The following is a 25,123-nucleotide window of genomic DNA, read 5'->3' on the forward strand; positions in this document are numbered from 1 at the left end:
TTTCTTTACCAATTGAACGCGATCCGATGCGAGTCTTTCTCGATCTATAAATTTAGGCTCTGGAGGCTTATTTTACCTTTTTAAAAAGATGATTTGAACCTAACCTTGGTAAAAGTGGACAAAGTTTCCACATTTAGATTCAAATCACCTTTTTAATGCATGGATCTTCGTACTCTAAGAAGATGATTTGAACCTCCTTACCCTCGTGTAGGATTTGGAGGCTCAAATCACCTTTTTAATTTTGACTCGGGCGTGTTAAATAAATAAATAATTAATAATAAAATAGTAAATAGTATACATTTTTACAATTATAAAATTACATGCGTTGACCATACAAAGATATCACTATATCCTTAACATAAATATATTTATTTCAACCATATTCTGATGTAATCGTAAGACTTAAAGTATTATTTTCAACATGAGTTCCATGATACCAGATTCTTGTGTCAAGTAATAGAATATCTCCAGTATCTACAGAAAAACTGAAAGGTTCGCAGACACTATCACATTCAGGAGTCGGTGCAACCGACCACAGTTTTTTCCCAACAATTTGTCCTTGCCACATAAGACGTGGAATGTAATCCAACTGTAAGAAAAAGGATGTCAATGAAAAACAAGTAATGTAAGTTTTCTCTAAATTACACTGAGAGAAAAAACATATACTTTCGAAAAACAATACTTGGTTTAAATATTTTAGTTACTTGAATAGTGTCAAGCAATTATTTCTTCAGTCAAGTAAAATAATTAATTTTTTCAAGTATTTTATTTATTTATTTATTTATATCCGAGGCCGAAGCCGTATGGCAATGTTTATACAAAAAACAATACAGTGTCACGTAAAATACTTAAAAACATATTATATAAATAATTATAAACATTTGTAACGTCCATTTCGTTCATCACTAGTTTACAAACAAGCTTAAAAAGTTACTGTTTACTTCGACATCCTTGCTGATTTACTTACTCAATATTAAGAAAAAAATTTGGTTTTAGGAAAAAATATTATTAGACGTCTCCCTAGTGGATCCGAATTACGGTAAATACAGTGATTTACCGTAATATACCGTAATTTACGGTGCCTAGCAGAATTACCGTAAATTGCGGTAATTTACCGCAAATTACAGTAATCTACGGCAAACTAAGGTAAATTGCCGTAATTTTACGGCGCTCAGCAAAATTACCGTTAATTACGGCAATTTACCGTAATTTGCCTATCTTGCCATAATTTACCGTAGATTACCGTAATTTACGGTAATTCTGCTAGGCACCGTAAATTACGGTAAATCACTGTATTTACCGTAATTCGGATCCGCTAGGGCTTTTATTTTATCTACTGTTGTCCAAATTTGTTTTGCACCTCAACAAACATTTGTTTTTATAAATAAATCATTTTAACATCCCTAAGATTCGAATCTAGACCGATCACGCAAGACTTATAACCTCCTTAACGGACCCAAATTACGGTAACCCGCCGTAAAATACCGATTTACCATAAATTACGGCGGATTATCGTAATTTACGGCAAATTTGCCGTAAAAATGCGGTAATCTATCGTATTTGACTGTAAATCCTGCGTAAATTACGGTAATTTGCCTAACTTGCGATGGGCTTACCGTAATTTGCCGCAGAATTGCGATAAACTGCGGGGATTTTCGCTGAATTTTTACGGTATATTTACCGTAAAATACGGTAATTTACCGTGAAGTGATTTCACTGTGTTGCGGAAAAATTGCCACAAATTGCCGTAAATTATCGCATTTTCCCGTAAATTACCGCAAAATGCGGCGATTTTGCAGAAGTACGGTATATTGCAGTAAAATTCGGTAATTTATCGTAATTCGGATCCGCTAGAGCAGCCACGGTGGCTTATTGGAAATGAAGTTTTTTTAATCGACTCTTAAGTTATTCAACGATATTTGTCATCTTAAATATCAATTTACACAACTAAATAATACAATTTAAATATTTAATAGTTTATAAAAGTAGATCTCGAAAAAATTAATATATTTTATATTTTTATCAACACCAATAAGAAATTTCATTTTGTTATAAAAAAAAATTTTTTTCTAAGTGCAAGAATTTTTTTCCAATTTTAAATTATATTCTTCTGCAATTCCTTTTTTTATTTAACCAAATAATTGCTTTATCGAAGTTTTCAATTGTAACAAATTTGAGCCGGTATCAACTAAATGCCAAAAGGGCGTATTACAGCAGTTAGATAGGGTTCCATGCCAAAAGGGCGTATAAAAAAATTTTTTTTATCATTCTTTTTAGAATCGCTCGAAACGTAAAGATCTGCAGAAAAAAAATTTTTGACGTACTATCGCCAAAAGGGCGTATATCTTTAGATCTTTGTATCTTTGTATCTAAAGATATACGCCCTTTTGGCTTTGAAAATTTTTTTTTTATTTTGAGGCTTAGAACATGTTTACAAAACGATTGGCACCAAAAAAAAAAAAAAATTATACGCCCTTTTGGTTCTTCAAAGCTAAAGGGGCGTATTACTTTTATACGCCCTTTTGGCATTTGGCACGCGATATATTACTAAAGTGAAACAACAGTTTTCTTAAAATATGAACTACAGTCGAATTCCATTAACTCGGATTCCATTATCTCGGAACTTCCCCTCAATCTTGACCCCCACTACGAGCTACGCTGTCTCCCACCCAATACTATACATTTGTATGTCTCTGTCTATATTTATCTATACATCATTTATGCATACATAAAAGCGCATGCGTTGTAGTTTACTTTTCAAAGAAGAAGGGGCGTCCGTTAACCCGGAAATTCCAAGAAATTTCCGCTCCTCCGTAAATTAACCGCCCAAATTAATGGAGTTCGACTATAATCATTTTGAGTATTTATAGAAACAAGAAATTACTTGAATTTAATTATTTTTTCTCAGTGTGCGTAGCATAAACAATGGATTAAAAACACTTACGTGCATAATTGCTCCCTGATCATATCCTATAAAAATATAATTTGTTTGTGGAACTTCCGCATCAACCGGTAGAAAATGTGGAGTGTCATAATATTTACTCATGATTTCTAATACTTGCGGATGGCAATTTTTCCATCCAACATACCAGGGATTTTCATTTAAATAATTCGACGCGCGTTGCTTACTCATTGTCAAAACTTGTTTCAATAATGAAAAATTACTTTTGAAATGTAGAAATTGACATTCGTCTTCAATTGATTCGTAAGCGCCGTCGATATTTTCATATATATTTTTAAAAAACTCTAAATCGAAGACTTTCGACGCTTTCCATGTTCTGGCGGCATTTTTTACAATAATCGGCCTCGATGAATAAGCGTATGGCGTAAATTCTTCTCTTGTAAGATTCGTTAAAACTAAAGCCGTATTTATTCCACGACAAAAATCACAATTCGATACTGGTCTTGTAAACTCCCATACTAAATAATTATTTGGAATGAAGCAACGTTTCTCATAAATAGAACTAATTAACAAATATATACTTGGATTGTATAAAATAATAGAAATTATAAACGAGGAAAAAACAGTGAAAATAAATTTTCGCGATATAAAAAAGTAAAAATATGAAAATTTCTTATCCGTGTAATCATTTTTTAATTTGACGATTTTTTTCAGACTTTCAAATTCCGCGCCTTGACATAAAAATTCTTTATTTACACCAGTCAATATTTCTTTTATAAATATTATCTGTTCTTGTTTAGTTTTTATGTCATTCATTTTCGAAATTTAGTTTACTCTCTAAATATAAATTAGTGATTTTTCACTAATTTAAAGTGAATATTCACTAATTGTCAATGCTACAATCGTACCACGCAGAATTAGTGATTTTTCACTAATTTTAAGTGAATTTTCACTAATTGTCAATGATACAATCGTACCACGCAGAATTAGTGAATATTCACTAATTGTCAATGCTACAATCGTACCACGCAGAATTACTGAATATTCACTAATTGTCAATGCTACAATCGTACCACGCAGAATTAGTGAATATTCACTAATTGTCAATGCTACAATCGTACCACGCAGAATTCGTGATTTTTCACTAATTTTAAGTGAATATTCACTAATTGTCAATGCTACAATCGTACCACGCAGAATTAGTGAATATTCACTAATTGTCAATGCTACAATCGTACCACGCAGAATTAGTGAATATTCACTAATTGTCAATGCTACAATCGTACCACGCAAAATTAGTGATTTTTCACTAATTTTAAGTGAATTTTCACTAATTGTCAATGTTACAATCGTACCACGCAGAATTAGTGAATATTCACTAAATGAAAATGTGAATATTAGAATTCACTGATTTGATAAGTGAATATGAGAATCCACTAAATTGAAAAGTGAATATGGGAATCCACTGATTTCATCGGTGAAAAAAGTATTATATTGCGAAAAAAAATATAAGACACTTGTAATCAGATCCGAAATGTGATTAATGTATTAGAATCATTACTTAGAGGAAGTATACATGATTTTGGATTGATGAAAAATTTCCGGTGACTGCTGGGCTCGAACCTGCATCCTTCCGATTCAAAGTCTTTGATGCTATCCACTGCGCTGGCCTACGCATGTGATCGCGTAAGTGTAAATAGTATATTCGTTATGATACCAAACAATAACTGATGAAGAAATAAAAAATCCGTGATGTTATGATTGACGTACTCTTCATATAAATATATTATTGTTCTGTACTTCTATTTTTTTTTATTTTGAAAGTTTTTTATTAAAATTTTTAAAAATAGCACCATAATTATTAATTATATTTATATCTAGTAAAATATTTAATTATTTGCTAGTTAAGTTACTAGTGAAATTGTGAAATTCATAAATTAAGAAGTGAATAACAGTTTCACTTGTAGAAATTATGAAAATATCGCTAGTTAAGTAGTGAAAATCACTAATTTGCTAGTGAAAATTATAGTACTAAATTTATTAGTGAAAATTCACTAATTTGTTATTTAAATACACGGATTATGAAGTGAATACTGCTTCACTAACGTAATTAATGAAATTTCCACTAATTCATGTTTAGAGAGTACAAAATTAAATAATTGTCATCTTTGTATAAAAAAATATTTTTTTTTACTGTCAATTAATTTCTCAGTCATCTCTCAATTTTTTTATCGCAACGTAATCTTATCAACTTTTTTTGTTATGACGCAGAATATTTTTTCATTAACTTATATCACGTTAACATATTTTTTAAATGCACACACCCACATATTTAATTTCAAAAATTCATTATCTTTAAATTACAATACCGTAATTTAATGTTCGTAATAAATAAGTGGAATTTTACTGTAGAGTAATAGAATTTATTTACTACTAGAGTTATTACGCGTAAAAAAAAATGACAGCAGACATTAAAATTTGAATATGAATGGTATTACTAAGTGTCAGATGCTTGTTTTTAACTAACGTTATACGTCAACTTACATTCAACTGAGAAAGACTAAGTAGGGGAATATTGATCACACGTGGTCAAAATTTCTCCTTGCCATTGGTGGAATGTTATTTGATTCTCCTTAACACTCTATGGACCTGTGAATGCGCTCGCATCTGCTATTTAGAAAAGAGAGATGAATTGATGAAAAAAAACGAGTAAGAATAAGAGAATAAAAAAATGAAATTTGTCTATGGTTAGTAATGCAAGCTGCTAGTTCTTCTCTTGCTCTTGCTACAGTATTCAACCCACTACGTCGAAGCTCCGACTATTTTTGTGATGAGGCATTTCCTGCATCAACAGATGTAGACATTATTTTTCCTTCTTACTTTCTCTTTCTATTTCTCTAGCTATGTAATGCAGCGCTAGTTTGTCGGTTTGTTTAAAAAAGATACAGAATAGATTCTTGTATTTTATTTTTTTTTAATTTAGTAATATTGGAAAATTATAATAAATTACTAATTTCAATTAAATCTTGTGGGTTTTTATGTGTTCAGATAATTAAATAACTATGGAATGTTTTTTTTTAATTTTAAATAAATGAATTTTTATAGGAGGGGGGGAGGGGGGGGGGTATTCTTCAAACTTTTTTTTAATGATATTCATAGTAAAAAAAATTTGAGCTGGTCTTAAAAAAAAAAATCGGTCTATCGGTTGACCCTGCGGGCCAGCCCCAAAACTTCTCGCTGTTTTCGAGCTCATTGAGATCGAAAACATTATTGTAAACACATTTTCGAGCTCTTCGAGCTCGATAATACTTTTGTATGCCATTGTCTTGAAAAAAACCATTTTTTAGTATTTCTTTCTCCCACGATATCTCGCGAATGAATTAACCGATTCTGATGGTTGAGGTGGCATTCGAGGCGGCTTATAAAGTTTTAGAGCTGATTAGATTTTGGAATCAATCCATCGAGCAAATTAAAAGTTATCCAAATAAAACATTTTTGAAAAAATTTTATTTTTGAAATATCTCTGAACGCACCCTACCGATTAAGTTCAAATTTTTACGGCTTCAAGATATTAATAAGCCGCGTCGAATGACACCTCAAAGATCAAAATCGGTTCATCCGTTCAAGAGTTATTAATATTTACATACATACATACGTACGTACGTACAAACACACATAAACTCGGACATCATCGTGAAATTCGTCAGAATAGCTTCCTAGAACCTCAAAACGTCAAATTCTGATAGAAATTCGGTTTTTGCAAATCGGACCGAAACCAATAACTTCCCGAATTTTTGAAAATTTACAATTTTCATAGCGGGAAGTTAAAAATGAATTTTTTCTATAAGCTTTGAGAATTACATTTATTAATTAAATTTTTTATAAATAATTAAATTATTATAATATTTTTTATAACTGCTGCCTTTAAAGTTCAATATTCGAGCGTCGTGTGGCGCGAGTAAAATAGGTCTTTCTCTCGATAACTCGACGAAACTATAGAACGATGTCGAAAAATCAGCTGTTGGACTTTTCAGCATGATTTTACTGTGCTGAAAAGTAATTGCCTATAGGAAATGTATACAAATTACCTAGCAACCGTCGTTCACTCGAGTTAGAAAAAGATAGTGATACTTTTTTCTCCATATACTCCTACTGTCGCATTTATCCTGAAATTCGCACATGCGCAGATAGAAAGACGACAATTGGAAACCTGCATAGTGATCATATGTTTCTTATTCTTATTGAATATCATAACTTGTGTGTTTGTATTGTGAAAATAATATTATTATCATATTATTAATTGTTCATTAAAAATTTTCACATTATTAAAAACAGTCACAGATTTAAATTAATAAAATTAATAAACTAATTGATAGAATTCAATTGAAAAATAAAACATGAATAGATTGTTATTATTTACACTTGTACAATTGTTTATATTTAGAAGATAATTTTTTATTCTTTAAATAATTGAATTCCTCTCGATTAAACTTTAAAGGCAGTCGTTATAAAAAATATTGTTCGATACAAAGGATTAAAAAGAGGGATACGGTATGCATGTATTGTCAACACTCGTCTAGGGATATGTTACATTCACAACGAGAACTCGTACCTACATCTCTCTCGCACTCGCTTCGCTCGTGCGCGAAAGATGTATGTACTCGTTCTCGTTGAGAATGCGGCATAACCCAAGACTTGTGTCGCCAATCCAAGCATGCCGCAAACCCTCTTTTTAATCCTACGTATCGAAAATAGCTATTTCTAATAAAACTAACCCATGTTAAAATATGTTAATGTTAATATTTATTTTATTTAAAAATTTATTTATTATTAATTAAATAACCTAATTTTTCAATTATAAAACCTTATTTTAATATTAAACTTACTACCTTGAATTGGAAGCAGCTTCATCGAAATTGTAATAATTTTAATGTAGCATAGAAATGATTCCAATGTAGCATATGAATGATTCCCATACTAGCATAGGAATGATTACCTTGCTAGCATGGCTAGTGTTACCATTCAGAATCGGACAAACTACTAGGTTAAATAAATAATACGGCTAAAAAACTTGCGTTACCATGTTATATGGTAATAATTACTATGTTACATTGGAGAATTTACCATTCACTTCTCTCCGTGTACTACTATTATTTAATTACTTAATATTTTACATGTGATATTAATAATTATATTGAAAGAGGAAGGGAATGTATTATAGTTTTTAAAAAAAAATACATCTGGAAATAAATACTACTACTACTACTACTAATGCAACTCACTAATTAATAAAACTCAAAAGTGGTAAAGTTGGGAAGCTGTTTGGACTCTGTAACTACTGATTGTGGGGAAGAGTTTTATAACGGGTAGTCGACTGTATCTTATTATTAATCATATTATTCATAAATGAAAACAACAAAGCTTTCATATAGCAAATCGTATTAAAAAATAACAATAGTTCATGCATTGAATTTTAAGTATTACTGATAAAATGTACTGATTATTACAACTATTTAGTTTTTCCAATTTTTTTAATCATATATTTACAAAAATGTATAGTATTATTTACTTTTTATTATAAATGTCAGTAATAATAAATTTATCTCATATATAACGTAGATATATCATCAATTAATCATTTTTAATAACATCTATTGATTTTTCTCGGTATTTATATATTTCGAAGTATGATATTCAGTAGAACAGAAACGAGTATTCATTATTTATTTGTCTATGAATAACCAGCACGCGGTTACTTTTCCACAAAATCTTCTATGTCTTTATAAAATTTATTGAAATCGTTGTTTTTTTAGAAAGTTTTCTTATGATTAATCCTGTTAGTTTGTAGATTTAAAAAAAGTGAATTATTTATGAAGTCATACGTCATCAAATTTTCAAAAAAGTACTCACACACAGAAAAAAAAATTAACTTGGTTCAAGTAAATTATTTTCTTAAAAATATCATTCTTGTTTCCTAACACCTAAACTTTTCAATTCAAAAAAAGTTCAATTTTAAATAAATAAATTATTACTCTTCAATGGAGAATAAAAATTTTTCTTTCAAAAATTTAACTCTTGAAAGAAGCATTTGTTGTTTTCAAACAAGATGCATATTCATTTCTCCCAAGAATTTTTTTCTCTTGGTTTGAGGCCGATAATATTGACTCAGGATGATACCGACTTAGTTTGAGTACGGCGCATTTTTTGAATCAGGATGTTATTTTACTCGATTCAGAAATATACAAATATATTTTTTAAAATTATTAATCAGTTTATTACTACAATAGTTACTCATACTAATTTTTGATTTGGAAGTTTAATGCATATTTTTATTTAAAAAAAAATTTATTTATACTAAAAATTTAAATAACATTTTTGTTTAATGACCACATTTTCAATAATAGAAAATTTGAGGTAACCCAGTAAATAAGCATTGACAATTAAATACATTTACTGTAAAAATCTTTAAAGTTTGAACACAGTAATTATTTACTACTTTAGGTATTATAATAACGAAATTTGTTCATATTTATATACATTAAACTAAAATAATTATCAACGGCGAGATTTATGTTTTGATGTTCAAATTGTGAACTTACAATTCAAAACTAACTACAACTAACCGAGAAAAACAAGCAAATACGCTGTACTCATCGAAGCGCCACCTGGCGTAAAAATTTTTACTTCACCCAAGTAAATCTGTTACTTGGTTTGAGAGTTAGATTTATTGTGTGAAAAAAATGTACTTTTGAACCAAGCATATACAAATCTTGATTTAAGAATCCTGAAACTCCTGGAGTCAAGAAATAAATTCTTGAAGCAAAAAAAAAAATGGAATTTTTCAAACTAGTATTCTTGGTTCAAGAATATTTCACTTGAATCAAGTCAACTTTTTTTTCTGTGCAAGAATCATAAATATTTTATTATTTAAATAATTAGAATATTAGTTCTGAGCAATAACATACGTAAAATAATTAATTTCACTGATTATTAAAATAAAAACGAAACATTTTATCACTATTTTTTATTGATGTTTCAATTCTTGAACATCAACTTTTATTTGAGTTTCATAAAACAAAAGCGTTACTGTATTTTAATAGTACATTGTGTAACGAGGGATAAAACAAAACAATTTCAGACCAGTGTGAAGTTGGCTGACATCACCCGCAGTCTGAAGTCGTATTTCGTCCTGAGTTACACACAGTATTTTTCATGATTACCTGCATTGGAATTTAAACTTCTTTTAGTCAGCAGCCAGTCGGAAGCAAGTTAATTTAAGACCAACGGTGTGATCAACTATTAGCGTAAGCGTAAATTGTAATTTGCAATTTATAATTAAGCAGAAACTATGAATGCTATTTATTGGCGTTACTCTAGGATCAATGACCTGATCAAGGATCTTTTTGCGTGTGGGGCCGAACCAACAGCCGCTACAAATTCGTGCCCATAGAATTTTACTATTCGGTTCCCTTTATGCGGACTTAGATAGGTTCTATAGCACCAATTCCATGTATTGGTCGACATACCACTTGGACAAGAAGGGACGTAGTTTCTTTCTCTGCCTTTCTAAGAAGACGCCCAGTAAATGACAATTATCAGAGTTTAAATTGCGAATGTCTTCAGCCAGCGGACAGAAACATTATTTGTTTCTTGCAAAGAGACAAAACAGAGACATTTCTGCCCGCTGATTGAAGGTATTCACAATTGACTCGTTTGTTAATACCTGGACAAACAAGGATCCAACTTTGATTTGTTCCATACAATCAAAGAGCTTAAGCTCGAAGAGTAGAAAATCTTTAATGACTTAATAAGTGAATAGTAGCTTGTACGCAACTTGAATCATTACACATGTAGATGATCTTTTTTAAGGTAATCAGGCGAGGCCGCGTCTTACCATTTTGTCCCGAAACGGCCTGTTGACCAGTACAGGGAATTGGTGCCACGGACTGGCCTTCCCAAGCCCACTTCATCTAGAGTCTCTTTATTTTCTGAGATGGAAGGAGTGTTAGGCCCATAAAAGTTTGGATTGATGGTTATGATTAGACACCATGGGTCAATGGCGAGTTCTTTGAACTCTCCCCGATTAACGTCCACCTTCGGTCACTGGATTATATTTTCCGACTGAAGGTGTCGTCTGGACAGGAAGTAGAGGCTTCGCAGCGCGTGTATATCCAACAGAGAGAAGAAACGGCCTCCTGTATTAAGGAGGTGGGCTTCAGGCTACAGCTCAGTAATATAATTTTGAAGCTAATGTTCATTCGCGGCATTGGACTAAAATTAACTTGTTTCGACTGGCTGTAAAGACGCGGGAATTCGAAATTTCGATGTTGGTATCATGAAAATTTTTTACTTGAAAATTATCGCACAACAATTTAAATGAGTACAATTATCGCAGAGTTCCACGGAATTTTAACAACGTAAAACTTTTTCGTTATAGACATGTGGGTTGCCAATAAATAGATTGTAAATAATAAAATTACAATAGAGAAGTTGCATGTTTGTAATTAAAATACTTTTTTTAGTTTTATGAAAGTTGTTAAGAAAAATTGAGGGAAAAGTATTATAATAATAAATTTCGCGATTAATTTTTAAATAAAAAATTTAAACTTAAATACTAGTGACGTCATTATATCAGTTCCGACGCGCCATTGCAGGGAGATGAAAAAATATCCATCATAACACTCTATTAGAATCAACAAAATACAAGAGAATAAAGCGTGACTTTTATTGGTTCTCAGTTCTACACAGAAAAAAAAGTTGACTTGATTCAAGTGAAATATTCTTGAACCAAGAATACTAGTTTGAAAAATTCCATTTTTTTGCTTCAAGAATTTATTTCTTGGCCCAAAGAGTTTCAGGATTCTTAAATCAAGATTTGTGTATGCTTGGCTCAAAAGTACATTTTTTTCACACAATAAATCTAACTCTCAAACCAAGTAACAGATTTACTTGGGTGAAGTATAAATTTTTACGCCAGATGGCGCTTCGATGAGTACAGCGTATTTGCTTGTTTTTCTCGGTTAGTTGTAGTTAGTTTTGAATTGTAAGTTCACAATTTGAACATCGAAACATTAATCTCGTCGTTGATAATTATTTTAGTTTAATGTATATAAATATGAACAAATTTCGTTATCATAATACCTAAAGTAGTAAATAATTACTGTGTTCAAACTTTAAAGATTTTTACAGTAAATGTATTTAATTGTCAATGCTTATTTACTGGGTTACCTCAAATTTTCTATTATTGAAAATGTGGTCATTAAACAAAAATATTATTTAAATTTTTAGTATAAATAAATTTTTTTTTAAATAAAAATATGCATTAAACTTCCAAATCAAAAATTAGTATGAGTAACTATTGTAGTAATAAACTGATTGATAATTTTAAAAAATATATTTGTATATTTCTGAATCGAGTAAAATAACATCCTGATTCAAAAAATGCGCCGTACTCAAACTAAGTCGGTATCATCCTGAGTCAATATTATCGGCCTCAAACAGAGAAAAAAATTCTTGGGAGAAACAAATATGCATCTTGTTTGCAAACAAAAAATGCTTCTTTCAAGAGTAAAATTTTTGAAAAGAAAAATTTTTATTCTCTATTAAAGAGTAATAATTTATTTATTCAAAATTGAATTTTTTTTTTAATTGAAAAGTTTAGATGTTTTGAAACAAGAATGATATTTTTAAGAAAATAATTTACTTGAACCAAGTTAATTTTTTTTTCTGTGTAACAAATGTAATGACGTCATTACCGACCATAAGTCGTTTTTTTTGCACCAAAAATAATTAATTTATAAAAAAATGAAAATTTTGACTTAAAAAAAGATGATTAAAACATATTCTAAAAAAGTTGTTCATTTATCTCTAAATAAATTTGTGATGATAAAAAATTCATGCGACTTCTCTATTGTCATACAATTTTTTAAGTGATAGAGAACTTGAAAATAATTTTCGTAGCTCTTGTAAAATTAAGGCGAATATTTTTATCACTAAATAAAAATAAATAAATTTTTCCTTTTGTTGGCATGAATTTTAATTTTAATATTATTTTACAAATATTTTTCAAACTTAATTAAAAATTTCCTTTAGCTTTCAAAATATTTGTGGCACTTTATTATTAAATAGAAAAAATGGAGATGACATTTTTCTAAAAATTATTTTAATTTGACGAATATTTTATTTATAAACAACCGAAAATTATTAAAACAACCTGGAAATTCTGATAAGATCTGATGATATTTTATTTACATTTAAGATTTTAATTATTTATTTTTAAATTACTAAGTCGTTTATCGAAGAATATACGACGAAAGCTCTAGAACCATAATATTAATATTAATAATAATAAATTTTAATAATAAAAATGCGTGACTAGTATAGTCGTTTCATGACGATGTTCACATTTATTAATCGCGTAATTATTTTAATTATTATCGAAAATTTGACATAAATTAAAAATAACACCACTTGCCGAGGACAGCATCTTTGATGGCAGCGATGTATTGTGCAGGGACCCAATATATCCAATATCTCGATGCTTCTGTTGTACCTAATTGTATTCCCTGAAAACAATAAATATTTTTATTGGGTAAAAAAAAGGCCGGCATTCAAAATGGAAGTAGATTTCTTATGATTAATTTATTCGTTCTCGCTTTGAGATACGATTGAATTAAAAAGAAATTTTTTTTCAACATTTTTTCGATATTTTGAAGTCAAAAACTTGATCATTCAAAAATATGATAAATGAAGCGAAATTAGTTATAACTTTTTGAATTTAGATGGTGAGATTTGAAAAGTGTTACGCGGGAATAAATTCTATTGAAGCAGTCTCACATTTTCAAGGATAATTAGGAGAACAAAAGCAACAACTAAATTTCAATAAATAAATAGGTAATTTCTGTTTCAGAAAAGGCCATTATATGAGTACAGTAGTAACAATTAAAGCACGGATGATAAACTACGACGAGAAAAAAATGTATGTAAAAAGAAAATTTTTGATTTAAGTATTTTAGTTACTTAAATAATGCCGAGCAATTATTTTTTTTAATTGTAATTATGCAGTACAGAAGCACAAGTCGGTCCACAGCCGCATGAAAAAGAGGAGGGAATAGAAAAGGTGGCAATTGCGATTAAAGGGAAAAAAAAGTGTAAAAGGCAGACAAGGCTATACACTAGGGTGGCGCAAAAAAACCGACTATTTTTTTTTTTTCGATCTCGCATGAAAATTTGTTGGTTTACGATGTTTTGAGAAGCCTCTCCAAAAATCAGGTCGATAAAAAATTTTCAAGAGGTCGCTCACGAATTTTGAAAATATCAAAAATAATCGAAATTCGGATTTTTATTTCTAAATTTTTTTTCTTTCTCGTGGCAGCAATATTTTATATCTGTAAAATTATGACTATGCTGAAAATTTCAGCCCAAAATTTGAATATTTAAACCTCGCTCAAGAATTTTGAATGTTTCCGAGTGCTGTCTTTTGGAAGTTTTTGAGCGACCCTTAAATATTAATAACAAAGCTTCTCGATTTTTTCACCATCAATTTGCATGACAATGAATGAAAATATAACCCGAGAAATAGAAATAATAAGTTTTTTTTATACTTTTTTATTTTTTAATTCAATTTTTAGGTTTTTTCGCTTATTCAAAACTTACAAAATTTTATTGTTGAAGACTGTCCTGTATATTTTTGGTTATGCAAAAGTTATATTTAAGTGAAATGACAATAATTGAGTTATAAAAAAATATAAAAACTAATTCAAACTAGTAGTTAAATATTATCAGTTAATATTCAAAATTCTTGAGCGCCGTTTAAATATTTAAGTTTTGGGCTGAAATTTTCAGCATAGTCATGATTTTACAAATATAAACTGTTGCTGCCACGAGAAAGAAAAAAAATTAGAAATAAAAATCCGAATTTCAATCATGCGAGATCGAAAAAAAAAAAATCGTCGGTTTTTTTGCGCCATCCTACTATACACTTAACAATAGTAGTAAAAAAAATTAAATCAGGCATGCCTTTTTTTATCTAACGTCAGATTAGTTTCGAACTTTAACAAACATTTTTTTTATAAATAAATAATTTTAACCTCCCTGAGATTTGAAACTAGACCGATCGCGCGAAACATGAGGCTCAGCCACGGCGGCTTATTGGAAATCTTGTTTTTAATAAACTCTGATTATTCATTGATGTTTGTCATCTTAAATATTAATTTACACAACTAAATAATAAAATTTGAATATTTAATAGTTTATAGAAGTAGCTCTCGAAAAAATTAATATATTTTATATTTTTATCAATACCGATGAGAAATTTCATTTCGTTATAAAATCAAATTTTTTTCTTAGTGTAAGAATTTTTTTCTAATTTTTAATTAAATCTTTCTTCAAGTCCTTTTTTTATTTCAACCGAATAAATATTTTATCGGAGTTTTTAATTGTAATAAATTTGAGAAGGTATCAACTGAACTGTCGAAATATTTGCTTGCCAAGTAATTGATACTTCTAGAAATTTATTACTAAAGTGAAGCAAAAGTTTTCTTAAAATCAGTACTATCAATTTAATTTTTTTAAAAATGACTTATTTTGAGTATGTATTAGGGCTGTACGTCTAAACCGGCTTAACCGGTTAAAAAAGTTAACCAGGTTAATTAGCTGATTAGCTGGTCAGCTTAGCTAATTTAACCGGTTAACTTCATTAGCTTGGCTAAGCAGCCAAAGGCTTAACCGGTTAACTCAAATTAGCTAGGCTAATTAGCTGAGGGTTTAACCGGTTAAATGGTTAATTTTTTTTTTTTTTCATCTATTCGCTACTTTATCTTAGAAAATGTATAGAAAATATCATATTTACTTAATTATAGACCGAAAAAGCGATAACAAAAAATTTGTACTATTAGGTAAAGAAAAATTCATTTTAATTTTTAAAATTATTTAATCAAAAATATATATCGCGTTACTGATGCCAAAAGGGCGTATAAAAAAATCTTTTTTTCTGATCAACTTGGGAACATTTTTTTCATTTAATTTAATGTTTTTTTCCAATTGATCGAGTTGTAAAGTCATTTATTTTACTGTTCTCTCGATTTTTTTTCGCTAAGAATTAATAATAATTGAAAAGAAAAAAAATGATACGCCCTTTTGGTTTTCAAATTTTTTTTTCGTTTTTTTCTAGATAGTTGTTTGTTGTAACATTCCCAAGTTTATCCGAAAAAAGATTTTTTAATGCGCCTTTTTGGTTTTACAGAGCCAAAAAGGCGTATATTTTGAGATACGCGTTTTTGGCATAAGTAACGCGATATATTTTCAAGTAAATAATTTGAAAAATTGTAGAGAATTTTCTTTGAACTAATAGTATAAATTTTTTGTTATAGCTTTTTCGGTCTAAAATTAAATAAATATGATATTTCCAAGACATTTTCTAAAATAAAGTAGCGAATAGATGAAAAAAAAAAAATTAACCATTTAACCGGTTAAACCCTCAGCTAATTAGCCTAGCTAATTTGAGTTAACCGGTTAAGCCTTTGGCTACTTAGCCAAGCTAATGAAGTTAACTGGTTAAATTAGCTAAGCTGACCAGCTAATCAGCTAATTAACCTGGTTAACTTTTTTAACCGGTTAAGCCGGTTTAGATGTACAGCCCAAGTATGTATGGAAACGAAAAAATTATTACTTAAATTTAATTTTTTTTATTTCAGTGTAATGAGATTCAACTATTATGTATTAATCAAAAGTCATTAAACGCTAAAGCGAAAAAAAATTTTTCCTACTTGCTAAAATATTTTGAAATTCATCGAAATATTAAAAAAAATTATCAAAAGAATGAGTAATGACAGCACAAATCAAAGCTAATTGAATGATCTTTAAGATGCAATCACCCGAAATATATTATTTATTTGAGTTCAGAAGTTATTTGATGATAAATCAACAAAAATCAACTTTTTCGAAAAATCAAAAAATTTCAAACGGTCATAACTTCTAAATTTTCTGGAAGATTGAGCTCATTTTCAAACTGAACCGAATTCGTTAACTAAAGAATAACTATACGAAGTTTCATCAAAACCGGTGTAGAATTGTGGTCGCTATCCTAGTCGACTAGCCGAGACAGGAAATGATAAAATTTTTGTCAAGTCACTTCATGAAGACAAATACAATAGTTAGATCTCTATGTAATCTACTAAGAAGTATCTATTGTAAAGAAAACCGATACTAACCATAATGTGATATTCTGGAAATTCGGGAATCGGCTCACTATGAATATTTTTAATTGAATTCATTGATATTTTGTCAGTTCTCTCCTTAGTCCCGATCCATAATTGATCTTGTTCTAGCTTAAATGTTAATCTAACTTTACCACCTGATTTATTAAGCATTCCTGATAATGGAAATTCCGGAAGGGGATCCTGAAATCAGATACGTCATAAGCAAAAAAATACTAGGATATGAGTGCTAGTGATGAATAGGGACAAGATTTTCGCTTTGATTTAGAAATGAATAGTTCAAATGTTTGATATTACGGCGAAAATATTGGTCTTATCAGAAAAGTTTTGAAACAAAAGTTGTAGGAAATTTAATTTTCTAAAAAAAATGTCTCTTTAGATTTTTTTATACGGCCAATATTTTCATCGTAATTCAAAAATTTAAATCTATAATGAATAATTCAAATTTTTGATCATTATGAAAATTTTAATTTTAAAATTACGGCTTTTTTTTTAGTCTTAAGAAAAAATTATAAGGGACATTTTTTTTATAAAATTAAATTCTGAACAACTTTTACTTAAAAAATTTTTTTATACGGCCAATATTTTCACCGTAATTCATAAATTAAGATCCATGATGAATAATTCAAATTTTTGATCATTATAAAAATTTTAACTTTGAAATTAAGGCCTTCTTTTTAGCCCTAAGAAAAAATTATAAGAGACATTTTTTTTCGAAAATTAAATTTCCTACAACTTTTGCTTAAAAAATTTTTTTATACGACCAATATTTCTGCCGTAATATAAAAAATTTTACAACATTATTTATTATTGGTTGATTTTAAATTAAAGCAAAAATCTCGGGCCTAGTGATGATTGATGGTAGCAAACCTGGACATTTATAATTCCTGGCATAGCATCTTCAGGTACCCCCTTATCCAAAATTTTCCTGTGGATTTTTTGTTGTGTCAAAGGTTCCTTACTTGAAGCTGCCGCAGCTTCGTCTTGTACTTCTTGTTTATTTGGAACAGAAACTGATAATACATCGTCTAATTTTGATCCGACAATCATTACTTTGGCCCCTGCAAAATAAAAATTAAAATACAAATTATTTTTTAGTGCTTCTGGTAAATATCCTAGTGTCAGTCTTAAGCAAGTTCCTTGACGTATGTCCTTCAGCAAGTTTCTTATGGAAGATTTAAACAAGACGAAGATGTATTTCTTAAGTATAATTGCTGCAGATTTTATCAACTCTTGCTTAAGATTCTTCTTAAAGACTTACGGAAATATGTAGAAACAGTCTGCAGCAATTCTTAAGAAATATACGTACTAGAAAACGATGATAAGTCAAAGTTGCTGCAGAATTGCTCAAGATATCGGGTTTCTTATTTTCCGAGTCACTCATAGCTCAAACGCAATACCTGAAGCGAACCCAGTGGCCCTCATTTATATTTTTAAGAGAATAAAGAAAATTTTGTTCCCGCCATATCTATTAGGGTGGGCTGAAAATACGCTTTTTTTGAATTTTCATTATTAATACCAAAAATATTTTTCTTTGTACAAAAAAAAAATGTTTCAGAAAACAAAAAAAATTTTAGGTCGATATCTTTGGCTCGCCAAATCCCGTTAAAGTGAGAAGTTGTTTAAAAATTTTTTTCCAACACATTTTGATCGGAAATTTAATTCTCTACAAAAAAGGTCCTATAATAAAATTACGTAAAGTTGATAGTTACTGAGATAATTGCAATTTTGTTCTAAAAAATATAAATTTTCAAGATATTATCACTTTTTCAGGGTAAAATATCGCGTGCTTAAAGGTAAAAGGGCTTATAACAATTTATGCGCCCTTTTACCTTTGCAAAGGTAAAAGGGCGCATACTTTTTTTTTTTATTGCCAATCGAGTAGTAGACACATTCTACGCTTAAAATTGAAAAAAAAAAAATTGAAAGGTAAAAGGGCGTATGTCTTTAATTATACGCCCTTTTACTTTTAAGAATTCGAAATTTTGGTGATCTAAAGGTAAAAGGGCGTATCCTGTTTTTTCGATTTAGTATAAGTTATAGGTCAGAGTAAGACAAAAAAATGCCACTCCAATCAAAATTACCACTCCACAATTTAATTTATAAGAACAAATATTTATTCAAGTGAAAAAACGAATGAAAAATGAAGAAAAAATAAATTCATCAGGGTATTGGTCCTATGCCATCGCCATCGTCAGGATCATCTGTACCTAAGATTATAAAAAAAAAGATTTTTTATTTTTTTTTTAGAACATAACTTGATAATAATAAAAAAATTTATAAACTATTATCATCGCTGAAAATTGGACTTTGATAATACCGATGAAAAAAAAAAAAAAAAAAAAAAAAAAACAGAAAATAGAAATGAAACCTTGATTGAAAAATGAAGAAATGCACCTTTGAAAAATTAAAAAATCTAAAAGTACATTTTATTAATTTGGTTAAATCAATTTTCACTGCACTCATAGAATTTAAAATTTTTTAAATGCATTTTTTTCATTCTCGAATTATACATTTTTTTACATCAATTGTTGAATTAAAAAAAATATAACAAACTTAAGATTCGATCAAAATTAAATAAAGAAATTTGGTTTTTTACTTAAATAAATATTTGTTCAGATAAATTAAGTAATGGAGTGATAATTTTTATTACCCTTGCAATTTTTTCTCTTACTCTGACCTATAATTGATAACAACCGAAAAAACAGGATACGGCCTTATGACTTTAAAAAAATTTTTTCTTAAAACCAAAAGGGCGTATAATAAAAAAATTTTTTTTTTTGTTTTTTCCATAGATTTTAATGTTTCCTACATTTTTACATTGATTGGATCGAAAAAATTTTTTTTTATACGCCCTTTTGGTTCTAGTAACGCGTTATTTAACATTTGGTATAAAAAATACGATTTTTTTTTATGCGCCCTTTTACCTTTAAGTAGTACTTTTCTTAAAGGTGAAAGGGCGTATGTCTTGAGATACGCCCTTTCACCTTTAGGATACCAACTTTTTTTTTTTCACAGATTTTTACGTTTCAGACAATTTCAAACCGAATGGCAAAAAAAAATTTTTTTATACGCCCTTTTACCACAAATCCCTATTAACCCTTAGCTATAAGCCCTTTTACCTTTAAGCACGCGATATAAATTTTATCATATAAATTTCATGGAAAATCAAATTTCTTACAAAATTGGTCTTCTGGTAAAAACTTGAAATTTATAGTTATTCAGAAACTGACAGTTTTATGTTTAGATAGTCACATTTCTCGTTATTTGGTGGTTTTCACCAAGAATTGCTGTTATTTTCGTAACTATCAACTTTGAATAAACTTTGATTAGGTCTGTTTTGTAGAAAATTGAATTTCCTACGAAATTTTTATGATAAAATTAATTTTTTACCCTGAAAAAGTAATAATATCTCGAAAAATTTCATTTTTTAGAGCAAAATTGCAATTATCTGAGTAACTATCAACATTACGTAATTTTATTATAAGACTTTTTTTGTAGAGAATTAAATTTCCGATCAAAATGTGTTGGAAAAAAAATTTTAAACAACTTCTAACTTTAGCGGGATTTAGCGAGCCCAAGATATCGACCTAAAATTTTTTTTGATTTCCGAAAATTTTTTTTTTGTACGAGGAAAAATATTTTTGGTATTAATAATGAAAATTAAAAAAAGCGGATTTTCGGCCTACCCTAATATCTATACAATAGAATTAGTTAATGTTATTTAAATTGATATCATTAGATAGGTCTTGACTTAAATTTGTGCCTTTTCATACTTTAAACTCTTTTTAATTGCCAAGTATTAAGATAAATAGATTTATCTATACCATTCTAATTACATTTAAATTACGCGAGAAAAAAGACGATCGTATTTATTTTCTTTAAATAAATTAATTCTTTAATTATTCTGTCACTAAATATGACTGAATGCCACTGAATATATAGTTATATTATTTATATCGCGTTACTTATTCCAAAATGACAGATTTTTATGCTCCCTTTTGGTTTTAGGAAAATTTTAAAAGCCAAAAAAGTGTGCATAGAAAAAAAAAGGATTCATTGAGACAAAAAATGTTTACTCGCCTAAAGAAAATTTTAACTTACCCCAATAAATTTTTTGCATTGTGAATTGAAAACAAAAATTTATTTAGAACTAGAAAAAATTACTTGGTGCAAGGAAAATTTTTTCTCGCCCCAAGACAATTTTTGTATTTAATTGATAATGCATAAAATTTAATGATACTGGAATTAGCAGACATTTAAAAATTTTTTAATTTTCGTATTTCAACAAATAAATTTCAAAAAAATACAATAAAAAAATGCACATGTAGAAAATTTAAAAAACCACAGATGCAATTTTGTCAAATATTTTTTTTTTTATGTTTTATCGTCTAAAAAAAAATCCAAAAATTATTAGACGTCTGCTAACTTCAGTATCATTAAAATTTTGCTGCGGCAAAAAATCTTTTTTTTCTGCGTATTTTATAAATTTAGTTGTGATATTTGGGCAGTCACGTAGTGGCTGCAAGTTCTTCGTTTAAATTTAAAGAGCTACAAATTAATGTTGTTATCTCTCGATAAAATTATATCGAACATTAAGTGGAGCTACTGAATTTACTATACTAATGCTGAATAGACGGATCACAAAGTAACGGTTGCCATGTCCAGGTATCTTAAGCAATTATGCAGCAAATCTGAGCGAATGCATCTTAAAGTATGTCGTCTTTAGCAAATTACTACAGATTTACTTAACGTATCTTACGGGTGTCTTGTCTCAGACTAGTCCAAGACTGATGATGCAGACTTGCTGAAGACTGAAGGTAGATTTACGTAAGACTTTCTTAAGAATACTACTAGAGTTCTTATAAAATAGGATCTTACCATTCGTAACTCCTAGACTGCGAAGAGTATCTTGATCTTTGGCTAGACCTTTGATCATAACTTTTTGCATTTCCTTTGGTACTGATATTATATTTTGTAAGTGAGTTTTTAAATCAATTACTAACCCATCCAGTGGGAAGGTGACATCGATTTTCTTTTTATTATAAATAACTTTAAATTCTATATTTTCAGTAACTTTATTGGGTTCTTCGCTGTCTAGGTCCTTGTCTATGTCACCCTTATTTTTGGGTAAATCTTCACTTGGTGGTTTTTCATTGTTTTCTACGTTAGTGTTTGGTGCCTCATTTAATTTAACTTCAGAACACGTTGAATTGCCACAATGATTTTCATGACAGTCAGCTTTTTCTGTGTCTAAAAAAAATTATTATTTGGATTAAAAAAATTTATCTTTTGAAAAATGATTATCATCGTTGCTGTAAATAAAAACCCTGACTTGCATTACTTTTGAAAAAATATTTTGAATATTTCTGATGATTTTTTATAGAAGTAATTTGTTATTAATTTTTTGGGTCAGTTTTAAAATTCAAATTAAAAAAAATTATCATCAATCATTAAAGTGTAAAAAATAAACAATAATAAAATATATAAATAATAATATGCTTACGTACCAACGTCCATGATGAATAAAGTTTTGTTAAGTTTGGTTAGAATTAGACACCGTTAGAAACTACAGGTTTGCCGGCTGGAGACAAAAGACACAAATTTCCTAAAGGCACCAACTTTATAAAATTTCCCCCGAAAATGTGGTCCTGAAGTTCGCAGACAATTAACAATTTTTGAATTTTCTTTTCAACAGTTTAATTTAAAAAATAAATAAAAATAAAAATATGCGCATGTAGAAAATTAAAAAGACTATAGGTGCAATTTTTTCAAATATTTTTTTTTTATATTTTATCGTTTTTAAAAGAATTCAAAAATTTTTTGACGTCGGCTAACTTCAGTTTTATCCCGAAAATAGGGTTACTAAATTTAGTCTCTAGACAGGTGGCGGCTCGAGCTCTTTCTCTCACAGAAAACTTGTTCTGCGCATCTTTTTTGCGCATGCAGTTCAGCAAAGTATTTCAAATGAACTACAGGTGCGTTAATGTTTTTTATTGTTTAAAAAATTGATTCGTAATCAAAAGTCATCAGTATGACGTATGAGTGTGAGTGTAGCAGACATCAGACAAATTTAAAATTATAAATAGAGTAAATAATTTTAAAAAGTAGTATTTATAAAAAATGCACTCGTTAATTTCAAAATTTTTTTTAAGCGCATTTTTTAAAAATTTTATTTTATTAATTATTTACTCTATTAATAATTTTAAATTTGTCTGATGTCTGCTACATTCATACTCATCATATATTTTTATTTTAATTATTTTTGCACGAGTGTGAATGTAGCAGACATCAGACAAATTTAAAATTATAAATAAATTGAGTAAATAATTTAAAAAATAATATTTACAAAAAATGCACTTATGAATTTTTAAATTTTTTAAATGCGCATTTTGTTTTAATTTTCAAAATTAATTATTTACTCTATTTATTAATAATTTTAAATTTGTCTGATGTCTGCTACATTCACGCTCATTATTTTTGCGCAGATAAAATATTTAATGAATGGAATAAACATGATCCTGAAGTTAGCAGACAATTGATAATTTTCGAATTTGTTTTTTTAACAATTTAATTTAAAAAAAAAAAAAAACTAGAATATGCACATGTAGAAAATTTGAAAAAATTCAGGCAATTTTATTAAATATTTTTTTTTTTTAAATTTATCTTTAAAAAAATTCAAAAATTATTAGTCGTCAGCTAATTTTAATTAAGGGCCAGTTTTTCAAACTGGGTTTATTTTTATTCCAGATATACCCGTGTTAAAAAAATTCTTTCCGAAAAGATTCCAAAAAAGTTCCGCATGTGGAACTTCTGAAAATGAGACAGATTAGAACTTTGAATGGAATTTTTTTGGAACGTTAGTAATTTTTGTGGTATAAAATAAGTTTTTATGAGCGAATTTAGAGTCAAAAAAGGAGGTTCTTGGAACTTTTTTGGACTTTTTGATGGACGTTTTTTTTCGTTCTATAAAAAATTCAAAAGTAATGATTTTTGAATACTATTTTGGCATATTTCTGGAACGTCTTTAATTTACACGAGATGCAAAAGTAGTGATTTTGGAATGTTTTGGAATGCTTTTTTTAGTCCATAAAAAATTTAAAAGATTCTGGAACTTTTTTGGAATGTCTATATAAAATTCCAAAAAAGTTCCAAAAACGTCCTTTTTTAACTTTAAATTTGCTCATAAAAACTTTTTTTTTACCATCAAAATGACTAACGTTCCAAAAAAGTTCCATTCAAAGTTCTAATCTGTCTCATGTTAAGAAGTTCCACATGCAGAACATTTTTGGAACGAATTTTTTTTACACGGGCTAGTACACTAGCAATTTTAATTTTAAGCCTGGATTGAAAAACTGGCCTTAAACTATCTCAAGTGGCCAGGCCCGCGTTCTGTTCGCTTTTAGTTGCCCATTTCAAGTCAACTCTCTGCTATTTAAAATGTTAATAAAATGATGACAAATGGAATTTTAAAACGTCAACTTTTAAAAGTTTTTTTAAAGCCCCCAAAAAAAATGTTAACAAAACATAATATAAAAATGTTAGCGAATAGTTGTCATAAAATGACGTAATAAATGATGTCTATTTGGGGATAAATAAAAGTTATCATTTTAATGCTGACAGTTTGTTACCCAAAAATATTAACTAAATGTTGACTTTTTACGATATTTAAAAAATAACATTGAGTTGTTAAAATTTTGTTAACTATTTCAGGTGAATATTTTATTGTATTTAAATGTTAGCTTCATTTTGACAACTGGCAACTGAAAAATGCAGCCGTTGTTTATATCACTCTATGTTACCTTTTTAATGACTTTATCTTTTTTACGCTGGGATTTTTTTGTTGTCATTCGCGTGTTCAACATGTCGATTGTTAGACATCAAAGTGCGCTCAAGAAAATAATAAATACCTCAAAATAACTTTGGCTATTTTAAAATTATTTAATAAATCATTAAAAATAAATTCAAATATTTAAATTGTATAATGTATATATTTGTATAAGCC

The 25,123-nt window shown here is 28.7% G+C and overlaps 2 protein-coding genes across 2 annotated transcripts; both read right to left on the minus strand.

Annotated features, from left to right (window-relative positions):
* Positions 1-278: 278 nt before the first annotated feature.
* Positions 279-5,491, minus strand: LOC130669959 (uncharacterized; the record flags this gene model as incomplete). The annotated part of the gene is made up of 4 exons (XM_057473130.1): positions 279-589; positions 2,945-3,420; positions 4,464-4,572; positions 5,447-5,491. Coding segments are annotated over 4 exons (846 nt in total), but the record flags the coding sequence as incomplete, so codon positions are not given.
* Positions 5,492-12,997: 7,506 nt separating this feature from the next.
* LOC130669598 (ubiquitin domain-containing protein UBFD1-like) lies at positions 12,998-22,740 on the minus strand. The gene is made up of 5 exons (XM_057472584.1): positions 22,629-22,740; positions 22,000-22,371; positions 17,989-18,179; positions 17,113-17,301; positions 12,998-13,467 (listed from the first exon to the last, which is right to left on the minus strand). The coding sequence occupies exons 1-5, from the start codon at positions 22,636-22,638 to the stop codon at positions 13,357-13,359; spliced, it is 873 nt and encodes a 290-aa protein (XP_057328567.1). The 5' UTR covers positions 22,639-22,740; the 3' UTR covers positions 12,998-13,356.
* Between the last annotated feature and the right edge of the window lie 2,383 nt (positions 22,741-25,123).

This window comes from Microplitis mediator, chromosome 6 (assembly GCF_029852145.1).
Source record: "Microplitis mediator isolate UGA2020A chromosome 6, iyMicMedi2.1, whole genome shotgun sequence".
Classification (NCBI taxonomy): domain Eukaryota; kingdom Metazoa; phylum Arthropoda; class Insecta; order Hymenoptera; family Braconidae; genus Microplitis; species Microplitis mediator.